Source organism: Perna viridis, chromosome 2 (genome assembly GCF_037379345.1).
Source record: "Perna viridis isolate PV_CMFRI_1.1 ecotype Kerala chromosome 2, ASM3737934v1, whole genome shotgun sequence".
Lineage (NCBI taxonomy): Eukaryota > Metazoa > Mollusca > Bivalvia > Mytilida > Mytilidae > Perna > Perna viridis.
In genome coordinates, this window is record NC_142446.1 from 66796115 (window position 1) to 66810802 (window position 14688).

Below are 14688 nucleotides of genomic sequence, written 5' to 3' on the forward strand. Positions count from 1 at the left end.
TAAACTATTCCAATCTGGCTAACATAAAAAACACCTAATATTGTCATGAATGTAAACAGATATAAAATTACTTTAACAGAAAATGAATGCTTGATACACATTACAGCACATCAAATCATAGTAAGGTACAATAATGTATGTTCTAAGTTTTTCCTGAATCGGCAGACATTCATTAATGATAATTTAAAAAAATTAAAACCTTTTTTGCAATGGTGGGGTTTTGAATAAAATGAATTGATTTCTTCTGATGAATAAACGTGTAACTACATTCCTATTTCAAAATTTACATGTTTGTTGCTTATGTCTAAACCCCTACAGTTTCCTCCAATTTTACCCTTCTGTGAATGAGGCTGATACATCTAAACTATTTCTTGAATGTCAACACTTTAGCTTCAGTGGGAATAATATTAGCAGTCACAAGTACATGTATGTACATATATCATATTTAGGTAGCAATGATGATTTCTTTACAACTGTACTCCAGTATCACCAAAAGGAGATTCTCAATTTCTCACTTGATGCTAATAATAGTAAAAGCTCATGTTATGTACTGCACACTTTGTAGTAATGATCTGATCATGATAGTATTGCTCTTAAATATAATGTGAAAATCCTCCTAAAATTTTGCAGGAATTTCTTGCTGTATACCAGTAGCTATTCTGACCATAGAATCCCAACCAATAATGATACCTAAAAATAGTTAAGAACTAAAAATGTCATAGTATTGGGTAGAATTGTAATACAAAAATGCAAACAAAGCACAAAAATGTGATGTCATGGTAAATGGTAATTAACCCTATAGCATGTAGAAGGCTACACATCTTAAAAATGCTCAACAACACGTCAAAAACCTACCTTGAAAGATAATAAAGTAACAACCTAGTGTAAACATGATTTGTGTTACTGGCTGCCTAATTACTGAGGGTAATTGGTCAGTTTCAGCAGGCAACAACCACCCCCTCACTTTTCAAAGCCATGCAAAGCATAATCTGTAGGTCTTAAAGGTTTCTTACAAATATTTATAACTTGTTAATGTATTCTGATTTATATGGAACTCATTCATGTATAAAGACAGAACTTAATGTGCTAAGTTGAAAAACTAACTACAAGTAATATGCTTCTTGTGCTCAATTAACTAACAGAGTGCACAACATTAATAACAATTTGAAGTAAACTGATTACCTAAAAAAACATCAAAATCATGTACAAGTAATGCTTTACCATGCATATATAGGAATACCTGTAATTACAAGTTATCACATATTGCTCTCACTACAGGATCCAAAACCCAATCCATCAGGTTGGTCAATGTATTAATAGTCATCTGGTATTATCAGGTTGTCCCTACAATATACAAAGCTAAAAGTACTGCATTGAATCTCTACTGATGCATTTCTTCACATAATTTTTTTTTTAAAATACCTTGAGTGGTTTTGGAGGAGCTGTGCTAACAAGGTTTTAAAAACCAATCAGTTTAATTATCTCCCTTTATGGGTCTAGTGCATATATTATATCTTTACATAAAGCCTAACTCTCCAATTTTAATAATATAAAAAATTAGATGACTTTTTAATCATTCAAACACTATGCATGAAAGTTTCTGATAGTCTGTGAAACGAAAAACAAAATCAAACATCTCCACTACTATTTTGCGAGTTTAAGTGTGCTTTCTATTAAAATGTGCGTCATGAAAGCTTCCTGTGTATTCAGAGCAAAACTGTATCAGCCTATTGACAATGTCATCAAGATTATGTTAAAAAATGCATACCTGTGGATGAAAAAAAATTGTTTAATTATTTAATAATCACTGAGTTTGCATGTATAAGTACTTACTGTACAGTAAATGTGTCAAATGATAATCACCCTTTTTACTTGGTCAATATTCTACTCTAAGAAATGTGTAAGTGTCTCTCTTTTAAATACAAGTCTTCACTTAAAGTTCTGAAAAAATAAAAATACAGCTAGACAAATTTAGTTGTACAAGTATTAAAATGCCAGCCACATGCGTAAAGATTGAGTTAAATATGGTTCTGTTGAAAAATTTCTGTTGGTATTGAACCCTCCCCCCTCCAAACCCCCCCCCAAAAAAAACAAAAACAAAAACAAATGCCAATCACCATATTTCAATCTTTGCACACAGCATATCTTATTTTAAGTTCTATTTAAGAACTTTTAAGAACTAACATGTATTAGGAACACATACTAAGCAACAAATCCAGTTAAAACTTTTTGCAGGATTGTCAGGTAGTGCCTGTTTTGTACTATAAGTAAACAAATTGTGAGTCTATTCTACTGACTGAAAACTCGTGACTTGTTCTTGTAATTAATGTTCAAATGAGGTTGAATTGATTACAAATACTTTAATTCTTCTTTGACAGATAAGTAGCTATATGCTGGGCAGATCCGTAAATTTGTAAAAAGGCCTGGGTGTTCATTTTTTCACTAAATATGTATAGCTGAAAAAAAAAAAAACTCCCCATTAATTAACAAGACATATTTTCAAATAAAAATATTGATTTTGCTTGCTAGTTAAATATAAATAAAAATATTGGACTTGCGAAGCAAAACTTTTCATCCGGGTCGCCCCCCCCCCCCGGCTTTGTAATGTCCATTATTATTTTTGTAAGTCTTGCACAGACGGTACATATACAGTAAAGCCCACGGTTCTCGCTGACTTAGGCAATGCCTACTCCATATTATAAACCTGGTAAAGAGTGACCAGTCCCTGTAATATAAATTCCGTGACCACGGTAACTTTAATCATTAAATATTACAATTACAGTGAACCTAATTCATAAAAGGATTCTTCAGATACAATAAATATTCCCCCTTCAAATAAAATACTAAAACAAATCTAATTTTATAATGGGTAAACACCACACGAGAATTCAGCTGTGTTGGATTCGTTAGTTTCTGAACGACTGCAGCATCAACACTTATCTCGCTGCTGGGACGAGGTCATAGCGGGGAATGAACTGTATACAAAAGCGTCTTGTGTCATGCGTGATTTCGGCACCCCGTTTCGCCACTGACTGACAATACATATCCGAGGTTTCCTCTGTAATTATCCTTTCGTATAACACTTGTTGTTTTATCGATGCAGGAACGCACAAGATGAGCATTCCAGTAACGTAGTAAATAGTTGTACAAAAAGTTATTTCATAGCTAGCGAAGGAGTTAAATTTAGGTAAATGCTATTGTCACAGTATAAATATTTATATATATTTTAGTATATTTTTGGTTGTTATATTTAGGTTGTTATACATTTATTTAATAACTAAATATACTTTCGTTTATTATCTTATTTACTTTTGAGTATATTCCTATACATTCCATCTTCATCCCATAATCATAATCATTGTTATTGTAATCATCATGTGACGGTTGACTGGACCGCTCTCCGCTAACAGGTTCCCGCTGCACGGACTTTACTTTTCTTTTATTAAATTGTCATTCTGCACTCCGACTTTCACCAGAGTGGATTGTCTTATCGACATCCTTTATTGCATATTAGTCAATTGTAATAATCTTTGTAAAATAATTGATATTTGAATTTAACGGTGGAATATTTCATATAGTATTCATTGTTTTCATTCCATTTATAATTCGTGTCCTTTATTGCAGAATTAAATATCATCGTTGACAACTGGCCATTATACTTATTTTCGCCTTGCCCAACATAATCTAATGGTGAGCATAATTTCCGGCGACACTATATATAATATAAATCCTTGGGCTAACGAATGAACTGCACTTTCTCGGGACTTTGTCTTGATTAAACATAGTACGTGTACATTTTAATACCCAGATCTAACGTAACATGATGGCATTTCCGTTCGTCCATAGGATGGTGCCATATCAGAAAATAACTTCCATGCAAGCGAACCTCTTTCACGGGCTGCAATAATTCGGTTTTGTAATTTTAATTAAAGCATGGACTAAAATCATTGGTGACAGTTACACGGATAGACCTGTAATTAATTATAACTCCATGTTACATGTACGGTTTTAATTCGCTAGTAAAATTATAAAAACCTTATATAAATTAAAACAAAAAACTCATTCACTAGTAAGCAAATCCTTTCAGTAAATATAATTATATACAAGGACTTTTATATAGCCTATCAAAATCCTTTGGTTGTTATATTCAAAAAAGAAGTATTAAAAATGATATAATTGGATTAATGTGGATAATTTCATGCAAAATTTTGGTGAAAATGAGGAAATATTATACTATGACACGCCCCTTTTTTCTAGACTCCCACCACTTTTAGAACCCACTTTCAAAATCTCGGTTAAGTTTACGTACGACACTACACAGGCCAGGTGACGAATAGAATCGCCCTGAGGTAATTTAAAAAAAAATAATTGTTTTATGGCTCAGACAGATCAGGTGACTCAACGGGTGTCAGGATTTCCCTGTCCAATATTGCAGTAGTAGTTCGTTCCCTTACAGTTCTGATCATCCGTGTGTATTTAGTGTACAAAAGTGCGTTCCTGTTATATACAAGAAGCTTTTACAGATGAGATGATGACAAAGGTATACTAGTATATTCCAACATTACAGTAAAAATCCTTAATTGTATAATTTCAAATTCGCCTACATACATGTAGGGAAACTGAAGCTCTAAAGTTTGTCATACCTCTGGTTATAGCTACAATTTATATGATATGCATTAAACTGTATTGTACATACGTGTAATAAGATTCACCCATTCTACTTTTCGAAACATTATACGGTGGAATCTATATGAAGCTCTAAAGTTTGTCATATCTCTGGTTATAGCTACAATTTATATGATACGCATTAAACTGTATTGTACATACGTGTAATAAGATTCACCCATTCTACTTTTCGAAACACTATACGGTAGAATCTGTCCAATATTGCAGTAGAAGATATTCGTTCCCTTACAGTTCTGATCATCCGTGTGTATATAGTGTACAAAAGTGCGTTTCTGTTATATACAAGAAGCTTTTACAGATGAGATGATGACAAAGGAATACTAATATATTCCAACATTACAGTAAAAATCCTTAATTGTATAATTTCAAAATCGCCTACATACATGTAGGGAAACTGAAGCTCTAAAGTTTGTCATACCTCTGGTTATAGCTACAATTTATATGATATGCATTAAACTGTATTGTACATACGTGTAATAAGATTCACCCATTCTACTTTTCGAAACATTATACGGTGGAATCTATATGTACAATCTATACCTGGTGTGCACTGAACATACTATTTTGTACAGTTCATATTGGTTACCAAGTGTCTACACTTTGAAGTTCAATGAAAGTGTACATTGCGCGTTTTTCGATTCAACTTTTCCGCCAATTGGATAAAAAACTAGTTTAATTGTCCCAACATATTTCCCCGTGGTTGAATTGCGCTTAAAAAGACTGGCACTAATTGTGTCAGTCTACCTGTAAAAGGTAGTGATATCAAACATTTCATAAAAATATGAAAATAAAATAGAAGTTAAGAATATATATATCCAAAAATGCCAAAAAGATGTAATCTACACTTAAATAGATTTACCTTGTATTGGATCTAGTATTGACAAATCTTTTAAATGGACATTAACTCCACCCGGATAACTTGCCGATCCCAAGTCTGGATGTCCCTATCATATGTAAAATCAATTTCAATTCTTCCCATGCGCGGTTGAGCCACGGTGCTTCACACGTCATACAATAAGGACACAACCCATATCATGCCAAAAACTGTTTTAAAATATAGGAGAGTTCTTCGTGATGTCATCACTTACCTGTGATTTGGATTTAGTTGGCAAAAATCCCTTCAGTGGCACGGGGCATCAACTTTATATCATCATAACGTTTTCGTTTTTTAAGATAATTGAAAAATTCTTTTGGTTCTCTACACTGCCAATAATACTCTTTTTATCCACTGAATTTTAAAATAAATATTCAGTAATTAGACTGTGTGAGCATACAAATTTTAAAATAATTTTTAATGATAATAGAGGTTTACATATAAATATCATTTCACATTTATTTTTTAAGTAAAAGAGTAAAAAATTTACATACAAAATATGAATTATTTTATCTAAATGAAACATTTTACAGAACCAAAATTGGATATAAAATAACAAAGTTATAAAGTTTTGAAAATTGAGATTCTAATCATGAATTTGCTAATTGTTTATTTCGTTGTTTATTTGCCAACTAATTTGACACTTAATGATATGAAAATTAGTGAATATGACATCACTAATGAGATTGGCGAACTCTCCTATAGAGGTCCAATTTCTATTTAAAGACTCCATGAGCGAATCAATGAAATACCAAAAAAAATGTCATCCTTAAAGATCTGACAAGAATATCATAACATATCCCTTACGAATAAGCCTATTCAACAGTTTAGTTTACTTATTGGGCGAGTATCGAGCTTTCCGTGCTATGTGTAGAATATTACCGTAAAACAAAGGGTGAGAGACAAACATGAATATTTGTCCATAACAAATGAATGGTTATTAACAAAGTTATCGAAGTGATAAACTCTATATAAGAGTCAAAATGAAAAGTCTGCATAAAATTTAAATGGTATTATCAAAGTACAACCGGAAAGTTTGCAACCATTGCAATGGTCATCGCCACTCGGTACAGGCATTTCCTTTGGACATTGAATATTAAACCAGGTTTTATGGCAGCTGTCCTTGGTCCCCTTATAAAAATAATAATCAAATAATCAAACAAATAGTGGCTTCACATATTTTCGATAAAAATGAATAGAATGTGTCATTTTCATAATTTTCTTGGGTAAATTTAGGGTCCTATGTCAGCTATTTTGTAAATATCTTGATCTGCCACACGAAACACGTACAAAGCCATATTACGGGATGTATTTATTACCGAGATTATAAGTGTCCCCAGCTAAACCGACCACTTCCTGTATATTGTACTTAATTAACAGTAAAACGGAATATCGAGCTGTTAATACCTGTAGTCATTTTCTCGTAATAAACGAAAATTTGAGTTTTACGTATACATTTTGACGGCAGATTTTGATTTTTTGAATTCATTGTAAAGATCAATTCAAATCAATATCTGTATAAGTTAAATAAGGCAATCATACTCACCAGTACAATGTTACAACAAACAGTACATATCCCAGTATTCTAACAACTGAACAGAAGATAATATACGTTACAAATGCAAATACACAATCATAATTAAAGTAATTAAGTTAAGACTGTAAATACATGGAAAAGGAACCGACATAAATTACGCATCACCTTGAAATGTCCAGTGATTTTTAAATATATGCATGAACTATATTTGAAAGAGGAGGGGCTTCTAAAATACTAAGGCTAGACATACTGGAGTCACAACTCGATACAAAATGAAATTAATCCTCGACACTTTTCATTGTGCACAAAACACACTATCTATTTGACATCTCTATACCATAGTAATCCCCAGTTTCAACAAACAAGGAATGTGATGATTATCTTAGTTTACATCTAGTTAGGCATTTATTTGCAATAAGTCCGTTTTGTTAAATATTTTTTGCAGACTTTGTACAAATTCAACAACAAATTTGTACAAATAACACTTAGGAGAGCCCTGAAAAGTTTCGTTTAGATCAAATGTTAAGTACCAGTCAACATAAAATTCACTACACTGCTAATGGAAAAGTGATTCATGTTGGATAAAAAGTAATTCACGGTGAAGAAAAACCTACCAAACAAACGATGCTTCTGTGCAAATTTCATTTACAATCTACATTTTTGTACAAACTTTTTCTCTATTTAGCGCAACAAACAAATAAAAAACTAAGACTGGTTATGTGATCGGTAACTGTTTCTAAACAAGAAATAAAATTAAATTGGGTTGGTTTTTGACGTGCTGCCTGATTTTTAGAAAGCCTGATAAAAAATGTACTTACGATTAAAATACTAGGAGTGTGAAATGTGGTGCACGATAGAACGTTTCCATGTGTTGTTACGTTTTGGTCCGTGGTCAAATCATAACTTGTCACATTACACCATAATTCGTTTCTTTCCCCTGTATTTCCAATCTCATTGAGAAACTCTTCGCATGAGAATAAGCACGCGAGAATAAGAACTTTCACTGCTTTCAAAATCTTGGATGCAATTAATATTTTAATCTCGTTCTTTCCAAAATAGAAACAGGTTAGTATCATTCATTCCCGAGTATTCGATATTGTCGTTTACTAAACGGAAATAAACGCGAGTTGTAGGATCAGTCAGTCATAACCATTTTACTGCTACAAGTGGGGCTGCATGTACTGGACAACAACAGCAGGTCTCACTTCCAGATAATGTTTACTAAAACCATGTAAACGTGATGGCTTTCCAAAGGGATTAGACCCCCCCTTTTTTTGTTGGAATTTTTTTTCAATATTTTGCCATTTTTTTTGGCAAATGTGGCAGTCAAACTTTACAGTTTGCATATTTTAAGCAATGATTTTTATTTATGTACTGCAATGGTAATTCTTCTACAAGTGATGGAATAAATATTGAGTGAAAAATGTGACTAAAACAGTATAAGCAATGACCATTTTTGAATGCTGGAATAATACATTTTGTATATGTTCCATAAGTTTATCTGTGCACGCAGTAAGAAAAACTAGATAGAGGTAGGTACTGTCTCACATAAGATACAGTACAATTTTTTTGTTGTTGTTACAATGTAGATATGGATAGTTATGGGTACAAATGTAACTTGTTTATGTTGTTAATCTTCTGTATTAACAATTCAGAAAGGCTTTAAATTTGAAATTAACAATATAGATATGATCGTTTGAAACCATAATAGATTCAGTGCTTCTAGACCCAAATGTAGTACAGAGTTTTGATTTTAGCATTTTAAATATAAAAATACTAGTTTAGTTTTTCAACCTGTCCATCACACTGAAGATTGGATGCAAGTTTTCATTAGTGGGAATTGGGGTGTCAGATTTCTTGTGTTTGAAGAGAAATTGTGTTACGATTTGGAAATATATGTGTATATATATATGGCATACAAGTTGTACTGATTTCATTTTTTCTTCTCATGGACTTCCATCAGTGGACTTAGTACTGTCATATTTTAAAAAATTGGAATATTTTTTTTGGCACCACTTTTTGCTCTTATTTCTGAACTTTGATTAAAAAAAATTGGTGACAGAATTTTGGAAGCCAGTGCAGCCCCTGTTTCAGTTACATGTTTATAACTCCATTTTACTGTCTATATACAGAATCTGAAAGTTATCTAATTTTGAAATAATGCATAATAAGTATAATTTTGTTTTGAAGGTGCTCTATGTTGCTCAAGAGAGATTAGAGGATGCATGAAAGGATTCTTAGTAATGACTCGTAAAAAGTGAGTTCGTATAAAGAACTTGCAAAATTAAATATTAAACCAACTATGTCTGAGGAAAGATAAACAAGCTCTAGCTAGATGTAAAAATCACTATTACTTGCTATCAGGAGATATCTCTTTTTATATACAGATGCTTTTGTTATATGATTAAGCCAAACACAAATATCTTTATTGTGTGAATATTCGATTGCAAGTAGAGTTTGTCAAGTCCTATTCTAAAATTATAGTTGAACTGGACCATTATTTTTTAAGCTCTTCTCTTTGCACCACTAGCATACCTTGTGTTTCAAAGGTAATCAAGGGAACCAATGTAATAGCTGCAATCAAAGGAATGTAATTCAGGGAAAAAGACCAGACATGGAAAACAGACATACACAACAAAGAACATAAAGTAACTAAAATCATACACACAAAGTAACAAAAGCAAATGTGCAACTCAGACTACACTAAACTCGTTACATTTTTTGAAAGTTCAATGACAGCTTTATCCACAATCTCTTAATCAATTATGATTAAACTTACCCCCAGCATGTTGGACTTAACATTGAATGTTACTTATGTGCATTACAAGATAACTGCTTTAAGGATGCTAGCAATGAAAATTAATTCAACTAAATTGAAAGGTACCATATGTATTATCATGCATAATTGTTTTTCACCATTTCAGGGACCAGCCACCTGCTTGCCTCTATGGTGAATGACTAATTCAGTATATGCAAGCTTGATAGCTTATCATATCAGGTATACACTTTCTCCAGAATTTTTGTACTCCTCTTTTTGAGATGGGACATATTATGGCATACTGGTGTCCGTCCATCTGTTCTTCATACTTTGCACAATAAATCAAAAGTGCTGCCACGAACTTATATAGAAAGCACTTTATCTGTGTGTCTGTTTGTCTGTTCATGCTATCGTTTAGATGTCTGATTGCAAGTAATTTCATCTGTTGATATTAGAAATGAACATATATCAAGTAAGAAAAAATAAGATCACTTTGATTACAATAAAATGGTATGGTAAAATATTTTATGTATTTTGTTTGCATAAAGAATTTTACTTGTTTTATTCTAAAGAGACGAGAAAGGAAGTATGTTTCATGGGTTGAAGCTGACCAAGAAGAAAAAGAAGTGCCACAAAACTTATTATGGACCTGAATTTAGACTTCCATTAGAATTTTTATAATTTATTTAAATACGAAGATAAAAGTACTGCTTATATAGCATTCTAAGTTTATATTCTTAAACAGCATATTTATAGTCAGAGTGTCTTTGAATATTTTTTTCTATTTCGTTGTTTTACATTTGTGGTTAATAAGTTAATTTTCAAAGTGATTTCATTTCAAAGCTATAAAAGATTAAAAACTTCAAAAACATCCCAAAACAATACAAAAAACCTCTCTCCTTTAGTCATTCAGCTTTTTTATTCATACTGCACAGAAGAAAAATGCACTAAGTGAATATGTAAGGCATACACTCTCTATGACTATCATTGTATTTTAACACAAGATATCCCATGGGAGAAAAAAATCCCATGGGAGAAAAAAAGTCCCATGGGAGAAAAAAAATCCCACGGGACACAAAAAAATCCCATGAATTTCAAATTGTAACTACAAATTTATTTTAGTAAATATTGTAAAACAAAATGCATTTTATTAAATCATATGCAAATTTACATCCAATGGTCACTCACATGCCATGGTAGGTTGAAGAAAAGCGGCGCAAGATTTGCAATTCAGTGTTTTGGAAATTTAAATTGTCTTGTGTTATATGTTGAAATATAACAAATGCATCACCTATAACTCAAATCAACAGAACTAGTCTGGAGCTGTCATGTCAGTTAACTGCTAGTACATGTGATTAATTCATATTCTGTCCCTGTGCAGGTCCGGGTGTTTAAAAGAATAGGCCTGCAGCAGCGCTAAGCTTGTCGTAAAAGGCGACTAAATAGTGCTCAGAAACCTAGCCGGGGGTTAGGTGCTCTGCCCACAGAGCAACTGGGATGTGTGCCCCAGGTGGTGGAATGGGATACCCCTGGCATGTTACATGCTGGGGTTGTCAGGCTATAATATGGAAAACCTGACCGCAAACCATAGTGGTGCACCGTGTTGGGAAGGATGCCACATTCCTCGCACGTTAAAGAACCCTGCTGTGGTATTCGATAGGAGTAGGAACCTTTGCGCTCCGCCACAGGAGGCTAAATTGGCCGACCTTACCCATCCCCCCTTTTTCTAATGGCAATCAAAATTTGTCGACCCTGTTGTCCTTGTGACCCATCCTTTTTTTTATCATTTCATGTTCATTTTATCATCCATTTCATGTCCATTGTCTGAATATAGCTGAAATATTGCTGCTCGGACGTTAAACCCCAACAAACAAACAAACATTCATATTCTGAATCAGTTCATTGTTTCCGTTGGAACAAGGGACTCAGACCTTTTTGAACTGATTTTTAGGTGCGTATGTGAAATTATATTTTTCCACAGCAGCCAGATTTTGAAGGGCGACGGTTGTGATCACGTTAAAGTGCTTTAACCCCGACGAATTTTTGCGCCTGTCCCAAGTAAGGAATTCATGGCCTCTGTATGTCTTGTTTCGTTTTAACCTTTAGTATATTTTTTCTGTGACATGAGTATTGAGGGTTAACTCTTTCGCTGTACCTGTGTATAATGATAGTTTTGGGGCCAGCTGCAGCCTGCCCTGTGGTGAGGTTTACTCATTAAAGTGAATCTAGCCGTTACGGTTAATACCAGCCCGCATGGAAGCTAGCCGTCAATAATATTCATGAGCGCTGCATTCAAAATTTGAATTAAGTTATTCATATAATGAAAACGTTGAAAGGGAATGAAAATAAGTAGATTTTTCTCCATATTGATATATTTTTTGTCTTCAGTGGTACTATCAATTGCGGGACCGGGTCCAGAAATTTTGAAAAAAGGGGTTCTAGATGGTTTCCCGAAAAAAAGGGGGGCTCCAGGCTATTTGCTCATTTTTGGCCAAATTTTGCACGGAATTAACAAAATTTGAAAAACCGCCTCGTTGATCTACTACATGTACTGACTATATTCATGTATAAGATTTAATTTCCCTTGTTTTGGTTACTCGTCGTAACACAAATTAAGTGTATTAAGAAAGTCCAATTTAGAATCAAATATCTCAAGTATGTGTTCAAATAGCTCAGAATTATTTTTAGTACTTTCTTTTATTCAATCCTTCCTTGCCTTCGAATAGTATACTAAATTTGCCAAATTAGAAATTCATATTGATCTTCATAGAAGTATGTACAGTGTACATGTAAATTGTATTAGTGCTTTATATTGTGCACACAATAAAATTAGATATACATATAGGAAGCGGTAACTTGTAAATTAATCCATTTTATGATTCATTTAAGATAACAAACGAATGTCTAACAAAGATATTTAGATAATGTAAATTCCTTACAATAATCCACACATCCTTGTGGATATTTGGAGCTTCAAGAGTGATTCATGCTTGATTGTGTTCTTAACTTAGAGTTTAATAAACAATTATAAGTTACCATTTTAATGGCCTTAAATCTCATTCCAGTCTCAAGATGGACTAATTGACCTTGGTCCAAGACATCGACTTCGAAGTTGGTACATAAGTGGTAAGGGGCCCTTTTAAATTTTTTTCTCAACGACAGAGGAAGATATAAATTCCAAATGTTTTGGGAATTGGTAGTCCTTAAGTATGCTTAAAATCTCAGTCCTAAGATAGACTAACGGACTGACAGACCTTGGTCCCCCAGGTTGACTTCGAATTTGGTTCATTATTTTATTTTCGACGTTTTTTGCAGAAGCGCTACTAGATCTTACTCCTTTTTACAAAACACAGCGAGGTACATGTATCTTTGGTTGCATTATACATGTAGGTCACCAGTATGTGGAGGCTTAGCCCTAGAAGGGACCCAGGGGTACAATCCTAATGAAGACCTCTGTATAAGTTGAATTTGAATAAAAGTAAATATCAGAATGAACCAATGTGTTATTTTGACTGCGAATAAATATATACAGGTTTGTATTAGAAAAAAACTACACATTATATTCGTCTTGCTCGAGATTTCATCTCAAGGAGTTATTTTGGTAACAAATTTGTATCTTTTGTCAAAATCTCTTCCTTGCTATCAATACATGTTCATTTCAAATTTATTTTTTAAGTAAAAGAGTAAACAATTTACACACAAAATATGAATTATTTTATCTAAATGAAACATTTTACAGAACCAAAATTGGATATAAAATAACAAAGTTATAAAGTTTTGAAAATTGAGATTCTAATCATGAATTTGCTAATTGTTTATTTCGTTGTTTATTTGCCAACTAATTTGACACTTAATGATATGAAAATTAGTGAATATGACATCACTAATGAGATTGGCGAACTCTCCTATAGTGGTCCAATTTCTATTTAAAGACTCCATGAGCGAATCAATGAAATACCAAAAAAATGTCATCCTTAAAGATCTGACAAGAATATCATAACATATCCCTTACGAATAAGCCTATTCAACAGTTTAGTTTACTTATTGGGCGAGTATCGAGCTTTCCGTGCTATGTGTAGAATATTACCGTAAAACAAAGGGTGAGAGACAAACATGAATATTTGTCCATAACAAATGAATGGTTATTAACAAAGTTATCGAAGTGATAAACTCTATATATGAGTCAAAACGAAAAGTCTGCATAAAATCTAAATGGTATTATCAAAGTACAACCGGAAAGTTTGCAACCATTGCAATGGTAATCGCCACTCGGTACAGGCATTTCCTTTGGACATTGAGGATTAAACCAGGTTTTATGGCGGCTGTCCTTGGTCCCCTTATAAAAATAATAATCAAATAATCAAACAAATAGTTGCTTCACATATTTTCGATAAAAATGAATAGAATGTATCATTTTCATAATTTTCTTGGGTAAATTTAGGGTCCTATGTCAGCTATTTTGTAAATATCTTGATCTGCCACACAAAACACGTACAAAGCCATATTACGGGATGTATTTATTACCTAGATTATAAGTGCCCCCAGCTAAACCACTTCCTGTATATCGTACTTAATTAACAGTAAAACGGAATATCGAGCTGTTAATACCTGTAGTCATTTTCTCGTAATAAACGAAAATTTGAGTTTTACGTATACATTTTGACGGCAGATTTTGATTTTTTGAATTCATTGTAGAGATCAATTCAAATCAATATCTGTATAAGTTAAATAAGGCAATCATACTCACCAGTACAATGTTACAACAAACAATACATATCCCAGTATTCTAACAACTGAACAGAAGATAATATACGTTACAAATGCAAATACACA

General features: G+C 32.8%; 2 protein-coding genes and 1 long non-coding RNA gene across 20 annotated transcripts in view; 1 reads left to right on the top strand and 2 right to left on the bottom strand.

Annotated features, from left to right (window-relative positions):
• Positions 1–14688, bottom strand: part of LOC148626570 (sulfotransferase 1C4-like) — a 52115-nt gene that overhangs the window by 24627 nt on the left and 12800 nt on the right. The window contains exon 1 of one of the 3 annotated variants that reach the window (XM_088570673.1): positions 14603–14683. The exons of 1 other annotated variant lie outside the window; for it this stretch is intronic. The gene's annotated coding sequence lies outside the window, so the exon portion shown is untranslated. Of the gene's footprint in view, positions 1–7106; positions 7246–14602; positions 14684–14688 lie in introns of those variants that run through there. One more of the 3 variants, XM_088570678.1, reaches the window with a different exon arrangement.
• Positions 1–14688, bottom strand: part of LOC148626572 (sulfotransferase 1C4-like) — a 35200-nt gene that overhangs the window by 7689 nt on the left and 12823 nt on the right. Inside the window, exons 1-7 of one of the 15 annotated variants that reach the window (XM_088570656.1) lie at positions 7107–7244; positions 5775–5914; positions 4697–4786; positions 3310–3898; positions 1834–1941; positions 1241–1344; positions 288–690 (exon numbers count right to left, since the gene is read on the bottom strand). The exons of 1 other annotated variant lie outside the window; for it this stretch is intronic. In XM_088570656.1, the coding sequence (XP_088426782.1) occupies positions 288–359 (72 nt within the window). In that variant the 5' untranslated portion in view covers positions 360–690; positions 1241–1344; positions 1834–1941; ... (2 more) ...; positions 5775–5914; positions 7107–7244. Of the gene's footprint in view, positions 1–287; positions 691–1240; positions 1345–1833; positions 1942–3309; positions 5754–5774; positions 5915–7106; positions 7249–14602; position 14688 lie in introns of those variants that run through there. 13 more of the 15 variants (XM_088570654.1, XM_088570653.1, XM_088570660.1 and 10 more) reach the window with 13 other exon arrangements.
• LOC148626573 (uncharacterized) lies at positions 7829–10996 on the top strand. 2 transcript variants are annotated; one of them, XR_015920113.1, is made up of 2 exons: positions 7829–8162; positions 10022–10996. It is a non-coding gene; the product is annotated as an uncharacterized LOC148626573 (long non-coding RNA). The 2 variants fall into 2 exon arrangements; XR_015920112.1 differs by lacking the exon at positions 7829–8162 and adding an exon at positions 9025–9354.